This window comes from Osmerus eperlanus, chromosome 20 (assembly GCF_963692335.1).
Source record: "Osmerus eperlanus chromosome 20, fOsmEpe2.1, whole genome shotgun sequence".
In the NCBI taxonomy this organism is placed as follows: Eukaryota; Metazoa; Chordata; class Actinopteri; order Osmeriformes; family Osmeridae; genus Osmerus; species Osmerus eperlanus.
Window position 1 is genome coordinate 12,217,746 of NC_085037.1, and position 23,625 is coordinate 12,241,370.

General features: G+C 50.0%; 3 protein-coding genes across 4 annotated transcripts in view; 1 reads left to right on the plus strand and 2 right to left on the minus strand.

Moving 5' to 3' along the window:
• The window catches only part of akap9 (A kinase (PRKA) anchor protein 9), a 63,641-nt gene extending 48,988 nt beyond the window's left edge, over positions 1 to 14,653 (plus strand). The window contains exons 27-53 of the mRNA XM_062487166.1: positions 538 to 666; positions 922 to 1,074; positions 1,394 to 1,480; positions 1,943 to 2,980; positions 3,671 to 3,805; positions 3,915 to 3,959; positions 4,062 to 4,202; positions 4,384 to 4,428; positions 4,579 to 5,295; positions 6,325 to 6,385; positions 7,246 to 7,367; positions 7,568 to 7,753; positions 7,991 to 8,158; positions 8,374 to 8,512; positions 8,661 to 8,916; positions 9,198 to 9,348; positions 9,497 to 9,832; positions 10,123 to 10,419; positions 10,817 to 11,046; positions 11,240 to 11,345; positions 11,478 to 11,654; positions 12,045 to 12,248; positions 12,488 to 12,714; positions 12,930 to 13,024; positions 13,433 to 13,565; positions 13,698 to 13,828; positions 14,125 to 14,653. Coding sequence (XP_062343150.1) covers positions 538 to 666; positions 922 to 1,074; positions 1,394 to 1,480; positions 1,943 to 2,980; positions 3,671 to 3,805; positions 3,915 to 3,959; positions 4,062 to 4,202; positions 4,384 to 4,428; positions 4,579 to 5,295; positions 6,325 to 6,385; positions 7,246 to 7,367; positions 7,568 to 7,753; positions 7,991 to 8,158; positions 8,374 to 8,512; positions 8,661 to 8,916; positions 9,198 to 9,348; positions 9,497 to 9,832; positions 10,123 to 10,419; positions 10,817 to 11,046; positions 11,240 to 11,345; positions 11,478 to 11,654; positions 12,045 to 12,248; positions 12,488 to 12,714; positions 12,930 to 13,024; positions 13,433 to 13,565; positions 13,698 to 13,828; positions 14,125 to 14,168 — 5,553 coding nt within the window. The 3' untranslated portion in view covers positions 14,169 to 14,653. The remainder of the gene's footprint in view (positions 1 to 537; positions 667 to 921; positions 1,075 to 1,393; positions 1,481 to 1,942; positions 2,981 to 3,670; positions 3,806 to 3,914; positions 3,960 to 4,061; positions 4,203 to 4,383; positions 4,429 to 4,578; positions 5,296 to 6,324; positions 6,386 to 7,245; positions 7,368 to 7,567; positions 7,754 to 7,990; positions 8,159 to 8,373; positions 8,513 to 8,660; positions 8,917 to 9,197; positions 9,349 to 9,496; positions 9,833 to 10,122; positions 10,420 to 10,816; positions 11,047 to 11,239; positions 11,346 to 11,477; positions 11,655 to 12,044; positions 12,249 to 12,487; positions 12,715 to 12,929; positions 13,025 to 13,432; positions 13,566 to 13,697; positions 13,829 to 14,124) is intronic.
• On the minus strand, positions 14,127 to 19,427 carry LOC134040963 (lanosterol 14-alpha demethylase). Its single transcript, XM_062487165.1, has 10 exons — positions 19,059 to 19,427; positions 18,865 to 18,963; positions 18,555 to 18,731; positions 18,270 to 18,396; positions 17,661 to 17,835; positions 17,221 to 17,340; positions 16,635 to 16,830; positions 16,046 to 16,141; positions 15,686 to 15,854; positions 14,127 to 15,464 (listed from the first exon to the last, which is right to left on the minus strand). Exons 1-10 carry the CDS (start codon positions 19,218 to 19,220, stop codon positions 15,286 to 15,288), a joined length of 1,500 nt encoding a protein of 499 aa, XP_062343149.1. The 5' UTR covers positions 19,221 to 19,427; the 3' UTR covers positions 14,127 to 15,285.
• A 210-nt stretch (positions 19,428 to 19,637) lies between these two features.
• Positions 19,638 to 23,583, minus strand: LOC134040961 (leucine-rich repeat and death domain-containing protein 1-like). 2 transcript variants are annotated; one of them, XM_062487164.1, is made up of 7 exons: positions 23,383 to 23,528; positions 23,010 to 23,076; positions 21,538 to 22,627; positions 21,209 to 21,407; positions 20,818 to 20,979; positions 20,465 to 20,585; positions 19,638 to 20,297 (listed from the first exon to the last, which is right to left on the minus strand). In XM_062487164.1, the coding sequence occupies exons 3-7, from the start codon at positions 22,537 to 22,539 to the stop codon at positions 20,117 to 20,119; spliced, it is 1,665 nt and encodes a 554-aa protein (XP_062343148.1). In that variant the 5' UTR covers positions 22,540 to 22,627; positions 23,010 to 23,076; positions 23,383 to 23,528; the 3' UTR covers positions 19,638 to 20,116. The 2 variants fall into 2 exon arrangements, with proteins under 2 accessions (XP_062343148.1, XP_062343147.1); XM_062487163.1 differs by having other exon boundaries at positions 21,538 to 23,076; positions 23,383 to 23,583.
• Between the last annotated feature and the right edge of the window lie 42 nt (positions 23,584 to 23,625).

The window sequence follows — 23,625 nt, forward strand, 5'->3', positions numbered from 1 at the left end:
CCCCCTCCTCACCCACTCTCTTTCCTTCTTTTGGCTCCCTCCGTTGCTATTGGTGACGCTCCGTGAAGGCTAGATCCTGCCAACGCTGCTCCCCAGAGAGCAGACATGAGGATGTTTTGCTCGTGTGTGCGCGGGGGAGAGCACGAGCCGTGTGCGACCGTGTCGCCACTCGTGAGACGGTGTTGTTCGGGGGAGGGTAGAATGACGGCGTGAGGGAACGCGTTCGTCGGACTGTCTTTGTTTCTGTGTGTGTGTTTCTGTGTGTGTGTTTCTGTGTGTGTAGCGCAGTGTGTCGAGGGGGCGTGTTCAGGCTTTGTGTGTGCTGGTTGTGCTTCGTCCATGTCTTCAGTGACTAGATAAGGTGGTGTGTGTGTGTGTGTGTGTGTGTGTGCACGTGTGTGTGTGCACGTGTGTGTTCCTGTTTGTCAGTCTGAACCTCCACACTGCGTGTGTGCGCGTCTCCCCCCTGAACTCGAGCTGTGCAGGCCGGCTGGGTGGTGGTTTTGTGGCGTCTTACTCGCTTGTTTATGTTTGCAGACGGAGGAGAAGAGGCAGCATGTGTCTGTCGAGGCCGAGGACCCTCCTCTGGAGGCCCAGCTGCAGGACCCTCCTCTGGAGGCCCAGCTGCAGACCGAGAGGGAGGCGTTGGACAGGAAGGAGAAAGAGGTACGAAGGAAGTGCATGGAATCTCCTTCATGAAAACCGCCAATATTTGTCATTTTTCTTAAGCGATAGATGGATGAATTGCTTAAATTATTAACTTGCTGTGCCCTTCCACACTGACACAAACCCTCTCTCCTCCTCTCCCCCTCTCTCCTTTCCTCTCTCCCTTCCTCTCTCTCCCCCTCTCCCCCTCTCTCCCTTCCTCTCTCTCCCCCTCTCCCCCTTACTCTCTCCCCTCTCTTCCCCTCCTCACTCCAGATCGCCAACCTGGAGGAGCAGCTGGAGCAGTTCAGGGAGGAGCTGGAGAACAAGAGCGAGGAGACTCACCAGCTCCAGATGCAGCTGCAGATCCAGAGGAAGGAGATCAGCACCCAGCAGGACACCCTGGACGTCAAGCACAACCTGATCAGGGTACGACCCCTCCGTAGCACGCAGGCTGACTCAAACTGCAGTGTGTCGCTCCGTAAACACTCTGAAGACAGAGAGAGGTTATGATAAGCCACGGTAAACCGCAATAGGCTTGGACTCTGTTTTTCCTTCCCAACTCTACCGATACATGTGATTTGTTATTGTTAGCTTGTGTATGGTGTAGGCAGAAAATGAACGCATTTTATTAGTTATAAAAAGTACAAAAAATGAACAATTAAACACTTTCCCATAGTTGTAGTCCCAGGATAAGGGTGATGATTGTGTTGAGAGGCGCCATAATATAATCTCCACCTTTTTGAAGGTTTTGGAGGAGAGGGACAGGGAAATAGATGTTCTTAATGAACAGATCGCTAAGCTTCAACACGCGGAAACAGCATCTGATAACAAGGTAACACAATATGCACATACGGAACAGACCTGGATTCTGTTTGCGTATTTGTATATGTCTGTGGCAGTGCTGTGCTGTGTGTGTGTTTGCGTGAAACTCATTCCGTTTTTGTGTTTCGTAAAACCACAACTTTTTTTGTGTCTTTTGGTTTCGGTAAGTAGACCTGTCGTGAGTTGTTGTCGTATGTCTGGATAAACTTTTGAGACACTCAAGAGCTGTGATTGTTTTGAGCTTTGTCATGAAACTGACACTGCATTTGACCTCTGTAAATGCACCTAAGAAAGCTTTGATGAACTCTTCGTTAAGGCATCGCTAAACGATGAACTGATCGTTAAGGCATCGCTAAACGATCCGGACTGGAACCACAGACGTGTCTCGTAGGTTTTAAAGAATATCACGGCAAGTCTGACAGCGATCAGCTCGGCATCCTGCATTCGTAACCACCTTACCCCTTCCCTCCAGGACATCAACGAGAAGGACGAGTTGATCCGGGAGCTGGAGTCTCGGGTGGAGTTCATGCGGAACGAACGGGATCGTCTGAAGAGGAACAGCGAGGAGGAGTTGTACCAGCTCAACGCCGTCATCGAAAAACTCCAGGAGGAGCTCGCTAACATCGAGCAGAAACAGGCGGCGGAGGAGGAGGACGAGGAGGAGCCGCCGCGTCCAGAGAGCCAGACGGGAGGACCCAGCAGGGACGAGTACGACAAAATGAAGCAGAGGGTGGACCTGGCCACCCACGAGCTCGTCACGCTCAAAGCGGAGCACGGCTCCCTCTTGGACACGTACCTGCGCTTGAAGGAGAGCGCCTTGGCTTTGGCGGAGTCAGAAAAGCTGGACGAGGCCTTGGAGTCGGATTTCGAAGACGCTCTGAGGGAGAAGACGGCCGCCTTTTTGGTGATGCAGGCCCAGGTCCAGGCCCTGGAGCAGAGCGCCACCTCCAGGGTGGAGGAGTTGAGCCGCCGCGTCCAGGACCTGGAGGGTCTGGTCGGGGAGAGGGACTCGGAGCTGGCCCGCTGTCGTTTCCTGGTGGAGAAGGCCCAGGAAGATGCCGATGAGCTCCAGCACAAGGTCTCCAACCTGGAGGACAAGCTCAGGGACAGGGTTGCCGCGACGCTGGTCAGCCAGGCCCAACTGGGGGCCGTCCAGCAGCAGTCCCACGCCTCCAAGGACCAGGGATCCAACGAGACGGACCTGGATACCCAGAGAGAGTCCGAGGCAGCGGCCCACGACTTCGGGTTCCCGGGGATCCCCAAGATGGACTTCGGCGTGCTGGGCGTAGCCAAACGGGGTCCGGCCGGGAAGGTGGTGCTTCTGACAGAGAAGCTAAGGGAGCTGGAGGTGGGGCTCAGCAGCATGCAGAGGGACCAGGAGCTGCAGAAACAGCTGCTGTCCAGCTCGGAGGTGGAGGTGATGGAGTACGAGAGGAGGCTGGCCACGCTCATGGATCTGCTCAACCAGATGAAGCCGGCCGGGCACCTGAGGACCAGCCTGCAGGCAGGGGTGCGTGTTAGCATTAGCATGTGCAGCTGCAGGGTTATGTGTTAGCGTTTGCATGTGCAGCTGCAGGTTACATTACATTTACATTTAGTCATTTAGCAGACGCTCTTATCCAGAGCGACTTACAGTAAGTACAGGGACATTCCCCGAGGCAAGTAGGGTGAAGTGCCTTGCCCAAGGACACAACGTCAGTTGGCATGACCGGGAATCGAACTGGCAACCTTCGGATTACTAGCCCGACTCCCTCACCGCTCAGCCACCTGACTCCCTAGGTTGAGGAGTAAGCGTTAGCATCAGGGCTAAAAAATAACAGCGTCCCGTGGTCCGTTGTCACTACATTGTACTTTAATATGTAGGTACACAGCTATATCAAAACATTCCAGCCTTAAAATCCAATAGTGATATATTAGGGGAAAAAAATATTTTCACTTTTTGGCAGGTCAAGTCATTTTGGGACGGTTAGTTTTGCACTTCTGGACGGTACTGAGACAGTAAGGGGAAAAAAGTTAGTTGCGAGCCCTGGTTAGCATGTTCCTCTGACCGAACATCACAGCTTAGTCAGTTCAGACTTCTGTAATTGGTATAACATATTTTTAATACTTTGATCATGTCAGCCGTTTGATATCAAAAAGTTTGGTGTTTTTCCACAGTGTCATGTTGATTAATGGCTGGACATTTTTTACTTTGACTCAGGCATCGTCCACCAGCGACACCTCAGTGTCCAACGTTCTCCAAGAGCTACAGGAAGTGAGAGAGGAAGCTGCCGTTACCAGGCAACAGCTGAGCAACTTCAAGGAGAGCAGCAGCAGACTTCAGGAAGAGCTCAAGGTACATTACCTCCACAACGCACACAACCGTCTGAGTAAAAGTATTAATGTTGACTTTATTTAACAGATTTTATGGGATTTAGCAAACGTTCTTTTCTTTTGTATTCTAGGCAAAAGAGATCGCTGTAGCAAAGCTCCAAGAAGACCTTCAAAGGGTAAGAAAGAAAATTTGGTTACAGCTGTAACTTTCCCAGAGCAATACATGAAAAAGCAGGAAAAATATATATTTTTTAAACACGTTCTCCTCTTGTCCTCAGGCGTTGGCTAGAGGCGCTGAGGACGCCAAGATGGCCGAGATGCGGCGAGAGCTGAGGGACTTCAAACAGGAGGCCTCCGCCGCCAAAGAGGAGCTAAGCAGCTGCAAGGAGCGCTGTGACAAACTCCAGGAGCTGCTTCAGGTACTGACTGAGGTCAAGGGTCGTCTTCTGACGCAAAAGGCTTTGCATTAGCCCTTACCTGTGCTACTAGAGCGTTTGAAGAAGTGTTCTGTAGGCTACTTGGAATGCGGTTTGCAGATTTAGTAAGTTTTATTGTTCTTGTCAGTATTTAACTTGTGCTGTCATGTGCTTTTTGATGAAGGAGAGAGAGATGGCCATCGCACATCTCAAGGGTGAACTTCACCAGGTAAGAGTCTGCTTTGCAAACATACACTTTGATTTCATTTCGCCTCGACATCTCACAAACGAAACACGATCATCAGATGTGTATTATGTAGCAAGTCAGATCGGTCACACACCCTATTTTAACCTTTGACCTTTGCGTCTCTCCCCCCAGGCATCGTCGGAGGGCTTGGGGCCTGAGAGGTCCGAACTCCTCCAGGAGCTCCAGGACGTCCGAGACGAGGCGGCCTCCACCAAGGAGCAGCTCACCAGCTTCAGGGAGAGTACGGACGAGCTCCAGGGTGAACTCCAAGCCCGCGACCTGTCCATCGCACAGCTCCAGGAGGAGGTGCGCAAGCTGGGAGCAGCCTTGGCCAAGGCGGACGTGCCTCCCTCACCGTCCCCGTCGCCTCAGCCCCTCTCCTCCTCCGCCGCCTCCTCTTCCTCCCAACCCAAGAAGAAAGGAGGGAAGCAAGGGAGCAGGAAAGCTGGAGACGTCAAAGACAAGCAAACCCTCGTGAGGAAGAGCTCCGCTCCCTCCTCCTCTTCCCCCTCCGAGAAACCTCGGACGCCCCCGCTGAACAACGGCTCCGAACGGCCGCGCTCCCCGACCGCGGACTCGTCCACGCAGACGGAGCCATCGCCGCGGGCGCCCGGCCGGCGTGCGGACGAGGAGGCGGAGGGGGCGTGGGAGGTCGTCAGGGAGTACCAGGAGAAGATCGGCCAGATGCTGGAGCTGCACGCGGCCGAGATCCTGGACATGGAGGCGCGGCACATCGCGGAGAGCGAGGCGCTGAGGAGGGAGAGCGAGGCGCTGAGGAGGGAGGGACAGCACACGGAGGAGGAGTGCAGGGCTCTCAAGGCCGTCATCGATAAACTGTGCTCCAGCGAGGTGAGGGCCGTGACCTCCTGTGTGTGTGTGGGAAGGGTGTGTGTGTGGTGTGGGTGGGTGTGTGTGTGGTGGGAGGGGGTGTGTGTGTGTGGTGGGGGTGGCGGAGGGTGTGTGTGTGGGAGGGGGTGTGGGTGTGTGTGTGCGTGGATGTGGGTGTGGTGGGGGAGGGTGTGTGTGTGGGGGGGGTTTGTGTGTGGATGTGGGTGTGGTGGGGGAGGGTGTGTGTGTGGGGGAGGGTGTGTGTGGATGTGGTGGGGGAGGGTGTGTGTGGATGTGGTGGGGGAGGGTGTGTGTGTGGGGGGAGGGTGTGTGTGGATGTGGTGTGGGAGGGTGTGTGTGTGGGGGAGGGTGTGTGTGGATGTGGTGGGGGAGGGTGTGTGTGTGGGGGGAGGGTGTGTGTGGATGTGGTGGGGGAGGGTGTGTGTGTGGGGGGAGGGTGTGTGTGGATGTGGTGGGGGAGGGTGTGTGTGTGGGGGAGGGTGTGTGTGGATGTGGTGGGGGAGGGTGTGTGTGTGGGGGGAGGGTGTGTGTGGATGTGGTGGGGGAGGGTGTGTGTGTGGGGGAGGGTGTGTGTGGATGTGGTGGGGGAGGGTGTGTGTGGATGTGGTGGGGGAGGGTGTGTGTGGATGTGGTGGGGGAGGGTGTGTGTGTGGGGGAGGGTGTGTGTGGATGTGGTGGGGGAGGGTGTGTGTGTGGGGGGAGGGTGTGTGTGGATGTGGTGGGGGAGGGTGTGTGTGTGGGGGGAGGGTGTGTGTGGATGTGGTGGGGGGGGGGGTTTGTGTGTCTTTCTTGGATGTTGTTGGGATTAGATTGATGACAGGTTTCACTGTTGCGTAGAGCTTGCGAGTACTTGCTGGAGAGAGATGATGTTATTGTGCCTTTCACAAACGCCTCAACATTGTGAAGGTTCGATTCTGGTGAAGATTCTTTATTCCGCCATCTCAGTCCTCCTTTAAATACAGGCTTAGCACAGATACAGAAGGGCAGAGTAGAGGAGAATGTGTTTGAATCTGGTTTCATCTCCTCCAGGCCGCTTCATCCAGACCCGAGCGTCCTGCAGCATCACATCTCAAGGACGGCTACACCAGTGGTGAGCTTCAGCAGCTCTGTGCATCACACCCTGACCCAAGTAGCTTCACATGTCATCACACCCTGACCCAAGTAGCTTCACATGTCATCACACCCTGACCCAAGTAGCTTCACATGTCATCACACCCTGACCCAAGTAGCTTCACATGTTATCCATTTAGCAGGAGCTTTCATCCAAAGCGATGTACAAATAGTGCATGTGGAAAGCACACCAGAACACCAAGGATCAGAAGTTCATAGTTGTAACTGTATTTCAATGATCAGGGTCAAGCAACAGACTGTATTTACAAGCCTCAGACTAACTTCGCTAGCTGTGAAGTAACCAGCTAGCACAGTAGCTCTTCAGCATGTACCAGGCTGAAACCTCCTCTTCCTCCCCCTCCTCCTCCTTCTCTTCCTCTTCCTCCTCCCCCTCCTCCTACTCCTCTTCTTCCCCCTCCTCCCCCTCCTCCTCCTCCTCTTCTTCCCCCTCCTCCTGCTCCTCCTCCTGCTCCTCTTCCTCCCCCTCCTCCTCTTCTTCCCCTCCTCCTGCTCCTCCTCCTGCTCCTCCTCCTCTTCTTCCTCCTCCTCCTGCTCCTCTTCCTCCTCCTACTCCTCTTCTTCCCCCTCCTCCTGCTCCTCTTCCTCTTCCTCCCCCTCCTCCTGCTCCTCCTCCTCTTCTTCCCCCTCCTCCTGCTCCTCCTCCTCCTCCTGCTCCTCTTCCTCCTCCTACTCCTCTTCTTCCCCCTCCTCCTGCTCCTCCTCCTCTTCTTGCTCCTCCTCCTGCTCCTCTTCCTCCCCCTCCTCCTCTTCTTCCCCCTCCTCCTGCTCCTCCTCCTGCTCCTCTTCCTCCCCCTCCTCCTACTCCTCCTCCTCCTCCAGACAGCAGCTCAGACTGGAGCCAGAGGACAGGGTACGACCTCCCTAACCTGCAGCAGGAGTTCAGGAGCACCCCAGAAGGAGCCAGGAGGGAGACGGACGACGCCCTCCCGGATAGAATCAAGGTCAGACCGCCTTGCCAGCACTGTGACACGTTTGTTGTTGTTTAAATGGGTGTATACATCCATTATGTTGTTGTTATGTGTGTGTCCTGTGTGACTTCAAAGCATTTTTTATGTTGTTAAAACCCAATCTTGATAAGCTTTGGATATTGTTTTATACTATTTAACGACCAGATATGTGTGTTTCTGTGTTCCACATCCAGACTCTTCTCCGGGAGGTTCACCAGGAGGGCATGCAGGTCCTCTCCCTGTCGGAGCTGCCGGCGGGGGAGGCTGAGGCCGGCCCTGCGGGCCTCCACGGCCAGGGCTGGGCCAGGGAGAGGGAGGCTCTGGTGGCCACCGTAGACTCCCTCAAAAACCTCCTCACCCAAATGAACAGAGACACACAGGTGAGGCGCCCACTGCCACGTACCACCAACACAGCGCAGTAAACCAAATATGAAAACACTTAGATTTAGATCGTCAGAGATGTCACAGACATCAAAAGGAGAATAACAGCAAACGTATCCATCGAAATCTCAGTAAACGACATTTACAACGGTACATATTTCACGTCCGACAAGAAGCAGGAAGGTCATACATAGGTCTTCCCTGACTCAACTTGGGTGCGTTTGTTTCGTCTTCAGACCTCAGGGGGGGGTGACTGGCGTGCGGAGCTGCTGGGGGCGGTGCAGCAGGTGTTTGTGAGGGAGCGCAGCGTGCTGAAGAGCGCCCTCTACGCCCGCCTGGACCTGCTGGACACCAGCGACGCCATCATCCACCTCAACCAGCTGGAGCGCCGGCTAGCCGAGCAGGTCTGTGTCCATGGCAACAAACGTCCTCACAACTATAGTGAAACGTGAAAAACGTGCTTTTTCTCAGGGAGCGTTAGAGGTTTGAGAGTTAGGGTTAGAATCACATTTAGGGTTGATGTTGGGGGTTAGAGAACACTGTTTTGAATGGAAGTGAATGGTAGGGTTCCACTAGGATAGAAAAACTAACATGTGTGTGTATGTGTGTGTGTCTCCAGGACTCCCACCATAGGGAAGCGATGGGGAACCTCTACGCTGCTGATCGGAGCAGTCTGCTGTCAGAGGTCCAGCAGCTTCGTGCTCAGATGGAACACTTGCAAACACCGGACCCCAGCCTCAGAGACACCCCCAGCCAAGGTATGTAGCCTGGACACACCTCTGAGTTGGTGTGGAAGGAAATACCAATGGCTTCTGATTGTATGCAGTCAGAACAGCAAGAATATCATAGCTGTTAAGTACTCAGAGATGATCATGTAAGCTGACCGTATTCTGTGTTTCTCCACAGGTGTCCAGTCTGGTGTTGAGGCAGGTTCTCCAGAGCCCAGGGGGAGAAGTGTCCCCCAGGGGGGTGCTGGAGGCCCTCCGGAGGCCCCCCAGATGGGCAGGGCACCCCAAAGGGGGGGTGGGGGTCCCCTGGAGCCCCCCCAGGCAGACAGGGGGCTCCTGGAGGAGCTGAGAGGAGAGCTGGCTCAGACCAAGCTGGAGCTGGAGACCACACTGAAGGCTCAGCACAAACACCTGACAGACCTGGACATGCTGAGGTAGGAACACACGCACACACACACACACACACACACACACACTGAAGGCCCAGCACAAACACCTGACGGAGCTGGACATGCTGAGGTAGGAACACAAACACACACAAACCTACATAAACAGAGACAGTAAAGCAACAAGGCTAAACGCCTTAAACAGCTCGCCACAGTGAACGAGGTAGTAAACACACACGCACACTGAGATTTAAACAGGAGGGGTTTTCCTCGCTAGCCTTTGTTCTCTGGGTCTAATACATCACTGTCGTCGACCTCGCTGTTGCCAGGGCGGAGGTGTCTCAGAAGGCCTCCGAGGTGGACTCCCTTACAGACCGCCTGTCAGACGAGCAGAAGAAGACCAGGGAGCAGCAGTGGGCCTTGGAGAAGGAGAGGTGTAAATCTGACAGGAGGGAGGAGACGGGAAGAGAGGAGCTGGAGGTGAGCTGCCTTGCGCCGACCAATCGATCCGTTATCAAAGACGCCTCAGCTTGTGTGCCCCGCGCGCGTTCTAGAACTCTCCTTCGTAGCGTTCTAGAACTCTCCCTCATCCCTCGCACACACAAACTGGTTTACCCCCCTTTGTCAGGACCTCAAACTGACCGTGGAGGACCTGCAGAGCCAGGTGGCCCAGCTGACCTCGGGCCTGGACCAGGAGCGGCAGGCCGCCTCCAAGCTCTCCCTCCAGGCCCAGCAGGAGGGCCTCAGCCTGCACAGCCGTCTGTCAGAGCTCCAGGTTCAACTGGAGTCGGAGCGAGCCCGGGCCCAGGAGCTGAGCAGCGCCCTGGGGAGGGAGAAGGAGATGCGCCGGGGCGGAGGTCAGCCCCAGGAGGGGGAGGAGGGGGAGGAGGGGGAGGAGGGGGTGAGGTCGGCTGAAGCTGTTCTGGACAGTCTGCAGAGGGAGCTGGATGAGAAGCATGCACAGGTAAACACTCACCTGGATACCTGCTGGACTGCACTGATAACAGCACTGTCCTGTAGACAGGAATGCTATTTGAGTTGAAAAAGAGGGTGAATAGATGTATTTTGTTCGGTTTTTTTAGAAGTAAAAAGAAAGAAAATATAAATTATATAAAAAATTTAATGTAAAAGTACAAATTACATGCATGAATGCTACCCAAGTCTTGTGTGGGGGAGGTTTACTGGGGTATCCTAGGGTACATTATTATTATTACTTACATTATCACCCCGTTACTGATCCCCTCTTCCCCTCAGGTGGTGCGTCTGCTTGGGGAGGTGGAGACCCACAAGCTGGAGGCGGTCCGTCGTCAGGAGGTGCTCACCTCCACAGGTCAGAGGTCACAGCAGGACCAGGAGGCTCTGCAGGCCGGCCGCGCCCAGCTCCAGGATCTGCAGGAGGCCCTGCAGGAGACGCAGGCCCAGCTGAGGAAGGAGGCGCAGAGGAGCAAGGCTCTGGAACAGGAGAAGGAGAGGCTGGAGGAGAGAGTGGCCCGTCTGGGGGAGGCGGGGGAGACGGCGGGGAGAGGGACGCAGGGAGCAGATGGCCAGAACGTGAGTCAACACTCCTCCTCCTCGCCCGTTTGTTACAGTACTGGACAGTTTACAGACACGAGTCTGGACCCTTGTTTAATTCACTTGACTTGTTTATGTTTAGTTGAATGGTTTCCATAGGTACATACAACAGATCACGTAGGTCTCTAGGCAACTGCATCGTTGCCCCCTTTTCGATTCTGTTGAGTTATTGTCAGGCTTATTTGCACCCCTAGCAACCCTGTTGTGCTGCGTTGCTGTTGGTACACGGCGCCCTACGATAACCTTTAACGTGTTAGCATGAGCTACCATGGGCTTGTTACGTTTACACCAGTCTTAGATAATCAGAGTGTCAACCAACCAATCAGGCTGTCCGTACTGTACGAGTGCTTCACCATTGACCCCTCCGGCTCCTTAGCAGCCCAGCGTGTGGACAGAGCCCACAGACAGGACCAGGGACTGGGTGTTCCATCAGAAGAGCACCGACACTCAGACCGCCATGTCCGGCACGCCCTCCCTCCACGAGCCCACTGGGTCGGGGGTCACCACCGCGCCCCTCGACCCCAGATCCTCCACGGACATGGTCATGGGGAAACTGCAGCTCATCGCCGGCAGGATCCGGGCTCTGGCCTCAAAGGCACCTGACAGGTGTGGCTCCGGATTGGTCTTCCGAATCATGGATTTGAGTTGTGTATTCAAACAAAAAATATATACTTTTTAAATCCTTTATGCATGCCATGCACAGGTTCAATTCAATCAATTCAACTGGAGTGTAATAGCTTTTTGTTGTTAGAAATGACAGGTTACTATACTAATAAAATGTGAATAATGTTTCTAACAGGCTGACCACAGAGGTGGACAGAGAGGAGCTAACCTGGCTCCAGTCCAACGTTGATGAGGTCATCAGCATGCTGCAGCGGTTCCTGGGACTCCCGCCCGCCCCTGAGGTGAGAGAAATCCAGCCTATCACAGGACAGTCCTTTCCAGCTGTAGTCACCATCTTCTATTGAGAGTCTTAGCCTTTAGTGGTGCGGGCTCTTAAGCCCCAGAGTTGGTGTGATCTCTGTGTCTGCCTCCAGAGCGCCGCCCTGCTGGCTGGAGGCTCCCTGACGGAGCGCCTGCTGAGGCAGAACGCCGAGCTCACGGGCTTCGTCAGCCGGCTGACGGAGGAGAAGAACGAGCTGCGGAACCAGACGCTGCGGCTGGAGGAGGAGCTGAGGCGCTACCGGCACGCCGGCCTGGGCGGCGGGCTCAGCGTGAGTTCACCACGGTTACCCCGTTAACGGGAGGGATGCTGCTCAGGTTTATAGTGAGGGACCGGGACTGATACACCTCCTAGGGGGGGATGTGCAGTGTTACCGGACGATCGGAATATCCAGATGTCGTTTTGGGTATCTTGACTTCTGATGGCAACGGTTCTTAATAGAGACAAGGGGGCTCTGAGTTAATAAAGCGAACTGAGTTAACATGCGAATGCTTTAGTTCTAGAATGACGTGAATGGAATCCCATTGAGGATGAGCACACTAATAGTTCTAGAATGACGTAAATGGAATCCCATTAAGGATGCGCACACTAATAGTTCTAGAATTCAGTGTCTAGAGTTCAGTGGAGTCCTGGCGTTCTGAACCCTCTCTCCGTCCTCCAGCTCGGCAGCAGGAGGGGCGTGGCAGGCGGGGACACGGCGGGCGCCCTGTTCTCCCAGGAGCGGGAGGCGTGGGGCCGGGAGAGGAGCCGGCTGGAGAAGGGGCTCCGCGCGGCCCAGGCTGAGCTCTCTCGTCTCCGGGGGGAGCTCAGGACGGAGGCCTTCAGAGACGCGAGCGGGCCGGACGCAGACAACACCGCGTTGAAGGTGAGCTCTCTGGCCCCGCTGGCTGCACCTGCACACCGGGGGGGTTTCTGGGAACGACTGAGACAGGACAACACGTCACTAAGGATTTACTTTTAATATCATGCGGTTCAGAAATAAATTACGAAAAATTTGGCATTCTGAAAGGTTGAACTCCTGTGTTCAAGGTCCTAATAATCATTACATATCACGTGATTCACTGAAATCCTTCAACCCCCACCCTCCGCTCTCCCTCTACCCAGAGAATGTATGGGAAGTACCTGCGTTCCGAGAGCTTCCGGAAGGCCCTCATCTACCAGAAGAAGTACCTGCTGCTGTTGCTGGGCGGCTTCCAGGAGTGCGAGGAGGCCACGCTGTCGCTGATCTCCAGGATGGGCGGCCGGCCGTCCGTCTGCAGCCTGGAGTCGCAGCGCCGCAGGGGCCTGACGCGCTTCCGCTCAGCCGTCAGGGTCTCCATCGCCCTCTCCAGGTGAACTATGGGAAATGTAGTTTCGTGGGGGGTCAGGGAGTGAAGGGCCCTGCCTTTTGGGCGCGGTGATGATCGATATTTAACCAGAATCAATCGTTGTTTGTGACATCCTTGCGTACTGATGATAGAAAAGTGTTTTTATCCACTGACATGGTTTATTTGAGAGTTTCTTTTTAGCTACAAGCATTTTTAGCTCAACTTTCCTGCTGTTTCAGGATGCGTTTCCTGGTCAAGCGTTGGCAGAAGGCCACAGGGATGAGCTCTGCGTCTCCAGGCACAGTCAACAGAAACAGCCTCGCCCTGACACCAGGTACAGGACCTCACACCATAACACCAGGTACAGGACCTCACACCATAACACCAGGTACAGGACCTCACACCATAACACCAGGTACAGGACCTCACACCATAACACCAGGTACAGGACCTCACACCATAACACCAGGTACAGGACCTCACACCATAACACCAGGTACAGGACCTCACACCATAACACCAGGTACAGGACCTCACACCATAACACCAGGTACAGGACCTCACACCATAACACCAGGTACAGGACCTCACACCATAACACCAGGTACAGGACCTCACACCATAACACCAGGTACAGGAATGGTTATGGGTCCATCTGTGACACTGCTTGTAGGAAGGGCTATACCAATAAAGTTTGATTCGATAAAGACATGTAGTTAAAGACATCTCTCCTCCCCCCCAGGGAGCGATGTGAGGGACTCCCCCTTCCTGCACCCTGGCAGTGTGGAGGTGTTTGCCGACAGACAGGGAGCGACCAGCAGAGGGCGCTCTGGCAGAGACTCCCCCAGATCAGCCATGTCCTCCACACAACACAGGTACCATCACCACGACAACAACAACAACCAAGAAAAACGGCTGTTACCATGACAACCACCATGGCAACCATCGTGTCTATACCCCGGAGTATGATGATGGAGGGTTTTCTAAAGGCAGGGTGTGTTTGTCAGGTTCCACCTGGTGGGAGACCCCGGTCCTCTGAGCTGCTCCCACCTGCAGAGTTACGACCCGGACAGAGCGCTCACAGACTACATCTCCAGACTGGAGGCCCTGCAGAGGAGGCTGGGGGGCGTGACGTCAGGTAACACACACACACAAGAGAGAGACACACACACACACACACTAGAGAGAGAGACACACACACACTAGAGAAAGACACACACGCACACACTAGAGAGAGACACACACGCACACACTAGAGAGAGACACACACGCACACACTAGAGAGAGACACACACACACACACACTAGAGAGAGACACACACACACACACACGAGAGACACACCCACAATCTTATAGATTCACACAACACACCACCTAAGACTGTAGATTTCCTTTAGAATTTTGTTGGATTTTTATTTAATTTTTTCCTCCAGGATCATCTTCATATGCTCAATTGCACTTTGGAATGAGAAGGTAGAAGCCCAGACGCTTGAAGATACTCAGTTGCCTTTACTCATGCTGGGCGGTTTCGTACCATGCTATGTACAGCACCATATTTCGTGGGGACCAAATACCATTTTTTGTGTACATCTTATTATCGGGCTTTTCGTCGCCGGCACTTGAAACAGCTTCTACATTTGTAATATCGTTCTGCCTCTTTGTTGTGGATGAGCTACAATCATGTTTAATGTATATTTGTGGAATGCTAATTTAAAGATATATACCCTTGATTAATTTATACTGTGGATGTTTTGTTTGTGTGGGTGGAAGAATACTTAAGGAATGTTTGGGTTTGTTGTTGAGGAGACTGCTACTGGATATATACACTACACTGTGTTTACTAGGCCAGGTTCCTGGACAGGCGACATTTGCAGAAAACATATTTTTGTAAAGGGTAGGAGCTTTGAATTTTCTGGGTATTTTGTCAAAAACTGAAATAAATATGATAAGATTTGAAACTTGGCATTGTTGTTGTTCCTTCATTTATGACGTATAAACAGGACGGAAAACTTTTTTTCTTGTTTTAATAATATGCAAGATTTCACGTCAGCTAACATGCCCAACCGGTGGATCCGATTCAAATAAGGGTAGAATAAAAACTAATAAGAAATGGAATTCAAATTAATTCCGTTAAACTAATGAAGGAATCACGAATTGATTTTATAGAAAGCCAAAACTGCTAAACTACACAGCTGGAAAGTATTTTGTGTTCCCCAAGGCTCCAGTCCCCTCTGACGGCACCATCACACCTGCTGCTTCACCAGCCTCTGTACAAATGATCGCTTCGTTCTTCGAATTAGTTCAAGAAGGGATTCACGTTGTAAAAATAAGTATAAGTGTTTTTTCTCTGCTTATAGTGAAGGCAGTATTACAAGTGCTTATGATTCAGTATCAAGTAGAAATGGCTTGGAAGTAATTATTTACTTGTCGCTGGAACACCAGACTGCAAAACTATAGATTTACACAACGAAACAATCAAGCGTTCCATCATCCGGGTGGTCCCAGACTAACGTTGATGGTCTCAATTCATTCAAGTCCCGCTGCATACTTTAAACAGCTCCTGCGCTCCTCTCTTCCTATTCCTCCCTGCTCCTTCAGTTCGTCCTCCTCCTGTATCTGATGACGGGGTTGTGAGGGGTGTGAATCATGGTGGTGTAGTTGATCGTGGGGAAGTAGCCGTCGACCAGATCGAACTCGTAGAGGCGCAGCATGGTGGACCAGATGGTTTTGATCTGAACGTAGGCAAAGTTCTCTCCTATGCAGCGATGCCGGCCTGGAGAAGGGAGAGTTTTTAAAATGTTGTCTTTTCTCTCTATTTTTAAGGCATTAAAATATCCTATAAACATCTGACAAACATGCTTGTCTCAGTGGAAACCACTTCACATGATTTAAAAAAACATTTTTTACATTTATGTTATTGAAATGAATGTTTCCTTCCTCCCTGGTCAGACAGTGACAGGGCGCCACAGTAGTTTTCTCTGGCGGTTTCCTCACCTGCACCAAACGGCACGTATGCGAACTTCTCCCCTGCCGCGGGGTTCTCCTGGAGGTAGCGGTCGGGCTCGAACTCGATCCTGTCCGTCCAGGTGTCCTTCAGGCGGTGGTTGACGGTCGGGGACACGCACACCTGGTGGCCCGCGGGGATGGTGTAGCCTGCCGCCGTCTGGGCGCAGACCACACATTTCATTACGTTTGATTCATTTCACAGACGCTTTTATCCAAAGCGAAGTTTACAACTAACTATTTAACTTTTTAACTATATGGCCGTTAAATATGAGGTCTGGGAGGCCATGTTGCAGGTTGTCATGGAGACCGTGAGGTGTAGGGGCGGGGGCTCTGGGGGGTGGGACTCACCTGTGGAGAGCGCGCCATTCTCATCATGGTCATGATGGGGGGGCGGAGTCTGAGGGTCTCTTTCAAACAGCGGTCCAGCAAGGTCAGATCCTTCAGCTGTGGATGAGAGACCAGGTAAAAGAGACCAGGTAAGAGAGACCAGGAAGCAGGTAGGTGAAACTGTGCTACTTCAGATTTATACACTTCCTGAATCTATACAGTGGACTGGTGTTGAAAAAGGTAAGCAGAATAACATTGTTTCACACTTTAAATATCAGATTTTGAAATGCTGACCAGGAGAGCTATCGTGTAAGATTTGTATCTATTAGATCACATGAAAGAGTGGATGCCATGTGGAGAGACAGCGAGAGACACAGAGAGAGATACAGAGAGAGAGAGACACAGAGAGAGAGACACAGAGACAGACAGACACAGAGAGACACGGAGAGAGAGAGAGAGACACGGAGAGAGAGAGAGAGACACGAGAGAGAGAGAGAGAGAGACAGACACGGAGAGAGAGAGAGACACGGAGAGAGAGAGAGACACGGAGAGAGAGAGAGACACAGAGAGAGAGACACAGAGGGAGAGAGAGGGGGATCAGCAGGCAGACCTGGTCCAGGTCCAGGGGGGGCAGGTTCTCTCCACAGACGTTCTTCTGCTCGGCGTGGCAGCGCTCCTGCAGGTCTCGGTCCCGCGCCAGGAAGAAGCCCAGCCAGGCGCTGGTGGTGGACGAGGTGTGCTGCCCCGCCAGCAGCAGACCAATCAGCATCCCCGCAATCTCGCTGTCGTTCAGGGGCTTGCCGTCCCTGCAGGAAGTAGAGGTGTGGGGTTCAGGTGGCTGAGCAGTTAGGGAGTCTGGCTATTAATCATAAGGTTGTTGGTTCGATTCTCGGCCGTGCCAAATGACGTTGTGTCCTTGGGCAAGGCACTTCACCCTACTTGCCTCGGGGAGAATGTCCCTGTACTTACTGTAAGTCGCTCTGGATAAGAGCGTCTGCTAAATGACTAAATGTAAATGTGTGATGATCTGTTCTGACTCATCTCCCAGACTCAGCAGAACAAGCTGTGGCTTGTTCTGCTGAGTCTGGGAGATGTTTACTGTAACACTGCCTCAGTTGAAGTACATCACAGCAGAAAATGGACAGGGCTTACAGACCTGACAACATGGTTGTGCTGAGGACTGGTCAGAGTCTTACTTGTAGGTGGCATCTATAAGAGTCTGGAGAATATCGTCCACCTTCTCTCCAGAGTTCCTGCGTTTCTGGATGACCTTGAAGAAGATGTTCTTGATCTCCTTGTGTGCTCTGTCCCTCCGTCTGTCCAACAAGAGCAGTTACAACCTCAGTAAGCACCAAGAATATCATAATTTAAGGTGTTCATTTCAGTTAGGAGACGGATATCCAAAGCAGTTTACAGAGGTGGATTTCAATCTGCAACCTTTTTGATCTGCAGTCAAATGATCTAACCACTGATTTACAAAATAACTTGTGGGGAAAAAATAACTAGTCTCTTGACCTCTGTAATATTAAACAAATGTTCATGGGAAATGTAATAAACGGAGAACGAAGGGGTTATGATTAAAAATAAATGTTAATTTGAATTTTGACAGTTTGTTTTCTTTCCTCCAGGCTCTTACATGAAGCTGGGCAGGGGTAGCCAGCCAGGCAGCAGCCAGGCAGCGTGGCTGAAGCCTCCGTCCAGGTCGGCGTACAGCTGGGCCACCTTCTCATCCAGCATGCTGCGGATCTCCTTCCCATGGAGGCAGCTGCTGGCCGTCAGGATGATCAGCTCCGACAACGCCTCGAACAGATCTGAGGAGGGAAGAGAGGAGAGTGAGGTGGTCTGTAGGAGAGAGTGAGGTGGTCTGTAGGAGAGAGAGAGAGGGAGGTAGGATGTAGGAGAGAGGGAGAGGAGAGTGAGATGGTCTGTAGGGGAGAGTGAGGTGTTCTGTAGGAGAGAGGGAGAGGAAAGGGAGGTGGGGTCTAGGAGAAACAAGGAACTGCAGGTGAAAGATAAGTAAAGTTGTCAATAGGAAGGAGAGTGAGGGGAAGGGATTCTGTATAGGGACAGAATGATGAGGATCAGTAGTTTGTGTAAAACCTCCTGACAGGGTAATCAGTACGAGCATCCATGCAGAAGATCCTGTCAGATGTATTGATCTGTATCAATGATTTTAGATGATTTTAGAGGTTTTCCAGAGAAAGACATTTTTACACATTGTTGATGTGTTTACTTTTCAACATACTTTTCTCCCCACTGTCTCCCCATCGTTCAAAGTATTCCTTGGTCTCGTCTTCAATTATCTGGACGTGCTGCTTGAAATGGGCGATGTTCAGACCTGTTTTCAGCATCTTCTTCTGCTCCAGAAAGATCTTGGCAAAACGGTCAAAGAAACAAAAATAAGCACTTAAACTCACGGTAATAAGGTTTGAAGAGGCACATGGGCGTGTGCGAAAAGTACACTTCTAGAGCAAAATCGAGGTAATTAAAACGATGTAACTGGAGTGAGAGCTAGATATATGTGTCTTACAGGATTGGGTACATCGTAGGCCACCCCTTTGCCAAACACTGGCGTGGTCAGTCTAGAGTACACGTCCTCCGCGTTGAGGTCTTCGTTCTTGCTGTTGAACATGAGCGTCGCTGCGTCACTGCCCAAGAGATATGTGAAGGTTTTGCCCACCATGGTGAAACTGAAGACTGGTCCATACTGTGGATGGAGAAATAAGATGTTGAAGTTTAAGAGTACTCTTAAGCATATTGTAAACATTTAGGCAACATTAATCACCAGAAATAAGAGGGCTGGGTGATGCTTGTAATTTTAAGATAAGTTGCTGCCTCACCTTTTCATATGCGTTTTCCAAGAAATCAATAGGGCTTTTTCCAAATGCAACAGCATGTCCCAGGAATGGAATACTTGAAGGAATGTATGGTGGGTGTTTCTACTCACACAAAACAACAATTCTGTAAGAACACCGAACCTTTGCTAATCAGGCTACTACATGAGACAACAATAAACCTCACTACTATGACTTACCAAGTCTTTGTCCCATGACTGTTTGATGAGCACTTTAGAAATGTATCCCAGCGCGAGAGTGATCACCGAGGCTGCGAGGACCACTGACGTCAGGTTGTCACTTATTTTCCCGACTGTATTTTCAATCAACGCACTGCTAATTAGATATAAATGCATAGACATGATGGCGTCTTTTTAATGTATCCTGATTACGTTGAATGTACTGCGTCAGACTTATTCCCAATGCAGACCCGTCCGTTGGTTTCGTTGTCGCCGCAATGGACAATCATGAACGCTGCGTTCGTTTGTTTGAAACCCGTTTCCTAAATGCGCAATAAGGAGATTCTTCGATACCCCAGAGACAAATCTAGCTGATAAGTCACCTGTCTGGAAAGTGCTAACTGATAATTGGATGCGGTCCGTGATATTTGGCCGGCATCTCTACCAGTACCTGTCACTGTAATGTTAATCCTGCCCCCGCCTGACTGAAAGCGTCGCTTCATTGGATACTCGCTATGTGTCAATCAAGTAACTCCACGCTCTCCGGCACTCTGATTGGTTAGCTCTACCTGAACTGATGTCTGGCTATATGATGTCACTGTTCAGCTGGATGCAGGCAGCTGCAGGAAACGAACCACATTGGTTGAACTCCACACGGAGTTGGATGTCACGCTCTTACAAGTTCACAGGCCACAGGCTGGGATAAGAGTCTGAATAATGTAAGTTAATACCAAGTCAGTGACAGAGAAATAAGTCAACGATCGTTAAAAGATGATCTTTTGTTTATGGTCTGTAATGTTATTTGAAAGGTAAATGTTAAGCAGGCTACATTATTATTAAATGTTAATTTAACTTTAATCAGTGTATGAAAATGATGCTGAACCCATCCTGACGGTGTTTCTTTCCCTCGATGTCTCCAGGTGGTAGATGTCAACAACCAACATGAAAGTCATTTGATATTCAAGATTTTTTTATATTGATGATAATACTCAAAGACAAAAATAACTTTTCTTACTAATAAAATTCAAAACAACACAGTATTTAAACACATTCTGCTCATTTCCTACTGCAGTTTTTCCTCACAGTCTAATGGCCTTGGCATATATCTTTATGGCTTGGACTTGTGAAGACAGAGTATACAGTCCCGCCAGAACTAGTGTCCTCACAAGCTGGTCTCCTACAAAGGATGTTTCCTTCTCACTGTTGTAGAGATCTCTCCATTTAGTTAAGGCCTGCATCGTTTTCTCTTTCTGTGGCACTCTGCAGACACAAGAACACACACCATTATGACATAGTCAACTAGACTATCCATAAAAAGCAAAAGTATCAAGCAGTTAAAAAATACACATTCAGACACATTGCCTACTCTGAACAAAATAATATAAATGTTGCTGCCGGGACATTCAAAATATAATTTAAAATCTTACTGTTTATCTTCTTGAGCATTGAAATCCTGAGGTGGTATCCTTAGTTTTACACAGAAGTGGTTGAAGTCTCTCCTTTGCAGGTTGCTTGCAACAAACCTGAAGGCCTTCTGTAGGATTTTCTCTGTAACAACAATCCAATTTTGAGGTTGGCGTGGTGGAAAATATACAGAAAAATTACCTCTGCGCCACTTTTCATTCAATTAGAGTGTTATAGTATATGATTAAAAACACAGTAACTTGAAACACGATTTGAACGCAATTCCATTATTCAACAAGAACAAAATAGAAGAAAGTTGTGTGAACTGCAGAACAGTAAGCTGCCATGACGGTTTTTGTCCTGATCCATGCTTTACCATTCCAGGCGATTTCGCTGTTCATGTACTGGCCTATGGTAACCATCTGGTGTTGGTCACAGATGGATTTGGGTGGTCTGGTGAGTGGGTTACCCTCCAGTTCTACATGTTTCAGAGACGCCAGCTGGCTCAGATAGGGAGGTAGGTACTGCAGACGGTTCCCTGAGGACACAGGACTAATATTCATGTTGTCATGGAGAACAGAGTGAGGATGGAAACCATTAACGTTATTCAGTATAATCACAATGACTTTCACTTAAATCATATGAAACCTCATATTCCAACCTCTACTTAGCCACATTAAATAAAATCATAACAGCACCAAAACAAAATTGAGATATTTGGAAAGTTTGGGGTATTTACTTAAAAGTATTACATGATTCCTTCTTACCTTTCAGCTCTAGATGCTGAAGGTTTTGCAGAGCTGTTATACATTTGGGCAGGCAGGATATGTGGTTGTTATTTCCAATCAGCTTGGTGAGGTTCTTCAGTTCTCCAATGTTGTCAGGAATCTCCTGGATGATGTTGTCTGAGAAATCAAACTCTCTCAAACATCTCAGCTTCGTTAGGGTCTTAGGCAATGTAGTCAGCTAGCGGGAGTAACAAACAGAATCTTGTAAACTTAATGAATACCATTTTTAAATTGTAACTGATGTTGTAGGCCTATGTTAGGTTTTCATTGATTAGGAACGTAGCTAAATCAATCTCAACTCGTCTTACCTTTACTCCTCTTTTGTGGCACATTTTCAACTTTTCAAGGGACTTCAGATCGCACACTTTGGCAGGAAAGAGGAAGAACTGATTGTTTGAAAGGTTGAGGTCCCTGAGTTCTCTCAGTCCTTTCAGCTCTGTCGATATTCGTCCTAACAAATTGTCTGACAGGTCAAGAACCTGAACACTCTTCAGATGGTGCAGCTCCAGAGGGAACTCGTCAAGCCTGTTCCCCCGGAGAAAGAGCACTTGTAGGTTTTCTAGGCCAGAAATGCCTTCTGGAACGGTCTGTATGGCGTTACCACTCAGGTCCAAATGGATAAGGCTGTGTAGTTCATAGAGAGGTTTGGGCAAAGCGCCTGTGAAACGGTTTTCTCTCAGATTGAGGTGCTGCAATGTGTGGATTTCGCCGATGTTAGCCGGTAGCTTGGACAACAAGTTTTGGCTGATGTCAAGAAATTTCAGAGGAAGTCCAGAGCACAGTCCCATTGGAAAGTTGCGAAGCTGGTTACCACCTAGATCCACCGAGGTCAACATTGAGCATTTGCGTATTTCCAGGGGGATGTGACCCAGGTAATTCTTGGAGCATTCGAAGATGGAGAGGTTTTTCAACAAGCAAATTTGTCGAGGAAGTGTTTCCAGACGGTTCCAATTAGCGATTAAGTCATGCAGCTGCGTCAAAACCCCAATGCTCTCAGGGAGTCGTCTTAATAGGTTCCCTGAAACACAGAGATGCCTGAGTTTCGAACATCCGCCTATCTTCTCTGTGAGTGAGCTTATCTTGTTGTAACTCAGTTGTAAGACCTTCAGTCCCTTCATTTTCTCCACCTCATCTGGAAGTGATGTCAGCTGGTTCATACACAAGTTCAGCTCTTCCAGGTTCGTCAGACGAAACAGTTGTGGAGGCAAACAGGTCAGGCTGTTGGCATTCATAGATAGTTGTTTTAGTTTTGTAAGTTTGGATATGTGCTTGGGTAAAGTCAAAATCTTGTTTTTTGAGAGATTGAGCATGAGGAGTTTGGAAAGTTGGCATACAACATGGGGGAAATGTGAGAGCTTGTTTCTGTCCAAATTCAAAACAGTGATGTTCTTCAAGGACCTAAAAGATTCAGGTAAAGCGTTAATGCGATTTCCGTCCAGATTGAATACTTGTAAAGTTGTCAAATCTCCAAAAGTGGGTGGAAGACATTCCAGTTTGTTGTTGCTTGCATTAATATGTGTGATATTTTTCAATTCACATATTTCATTCGGAAGCTCGGCTATTTGATTGTTACTGATGTCGAGGGCTCTGAGAAGCTGCAGTTTTTGAATAACTGAAGGTAATGAAGTCAGTTTGTTTCCTTGAACAGATAGAAATTCCACATTGCTCATGCCCTCAATCTCCTCTGGCAGAGATTTCAGTTCATTGTTTGATAGAGACAAACATTTAACTTTCACATTTTCTAGAATTAAATCCACTGGAATTTCTTTCAGACTCTTACCGTCTAAAGAGAAAGACGAATTTTGGTTTTGAAAAAACAATTCTTCAAACATTTTCATTGCAATGCCCTGTAAAAAAGAAAAGTATATAGGCTAATTAAGCTGCATGCATGCATGCATTAAGATGTCTAGAGGTATTTATTTATATCCTGTAACCAAAGTAGTCAACTGTAGCTGTTGCTGCTTACGCTAGCTGCCGCTTGTTATACTTCAGTCGCAAACGTAAAGCAACATTGTAACTTCTAGTACAAGATTGTCACATTGCATTTGTCAATTTAGCTCAAATGGAAACTGATATTTAGTGTTTTCTAGCTATTTAGCGAAGGCAAAAATGCCATGAAAACTAACAGCGAAGTGAAAGATGAGGATCTGTACCTGATATTCACCACCCCAAACGTGACTTCTGATAAGTTAGATGTTTGATGTTAGTATCTAAACCATTTTGAAATAAAACTAAGTTGTGATATCCGGTTCTGGACTTTCGCCCATCACCACTAGGCTCGACCGCGGTTTCGTAACCATGGTTACACATGTAAACATTATTGAAAACTTGCTGTTTATCTGAACGCTTTTAATAGGATAGTTATTAAATTAATGCCAGGCTTATTTCTACCGCTT

What these genes read in the sequence shown, in the direction of transcription:
- LOC134040963 (XM_062487165.1), bottom strand. Translation starts at nt 19,220, where the DNA reads ATGTCTATGCATTTATATCTAATTAGCAGTGCGTTGATTGAAAATACA. An exon ending in CTACCCCTGCCCAGCTTCAT is followed by an intron (nt 17,341 to 17,660) that starts GTAAGAGCCTGG and finishes CTTGTTGGACAG; the next exon opens with ACGGAGGGACAGAGCACACA. An exon ending in CCCCCCTGGACCTGGACCAG is followed by an intron (nt 16,142 to 16,634) that starts GTCTGCCTGCTG and finishes TCTCATCCACAG; the next exon opens with CTGAAGGATCTGACCTTGCT.
- LOC134040961 (XM_062487163.1), bottom strand. Translation starts at nt 23,067, where the DNA reads ATGAAAATGTTTGAAGAATTGTTTTTTCAAAACCAAAATTCGTCTTTC. An exon ending in GCCACAAAAGAGGAGTAAAG is followed by an intron (nt 21,408 to 21,537) that starts GTAAGACGAGTT and finishes TACTCCCGCTAG; the next exon opens with CTGACTACATTGCCTAAGAC. An exon ending in AATGCTCAAGAAGATAAACA is followed by an intron (nt 20,298 to 20,464) that starts GTAAGATTTTAA and finishes TTGTGTCTGCAG; the next exon opens with AGTGCCACAGAAAGAGAAAA.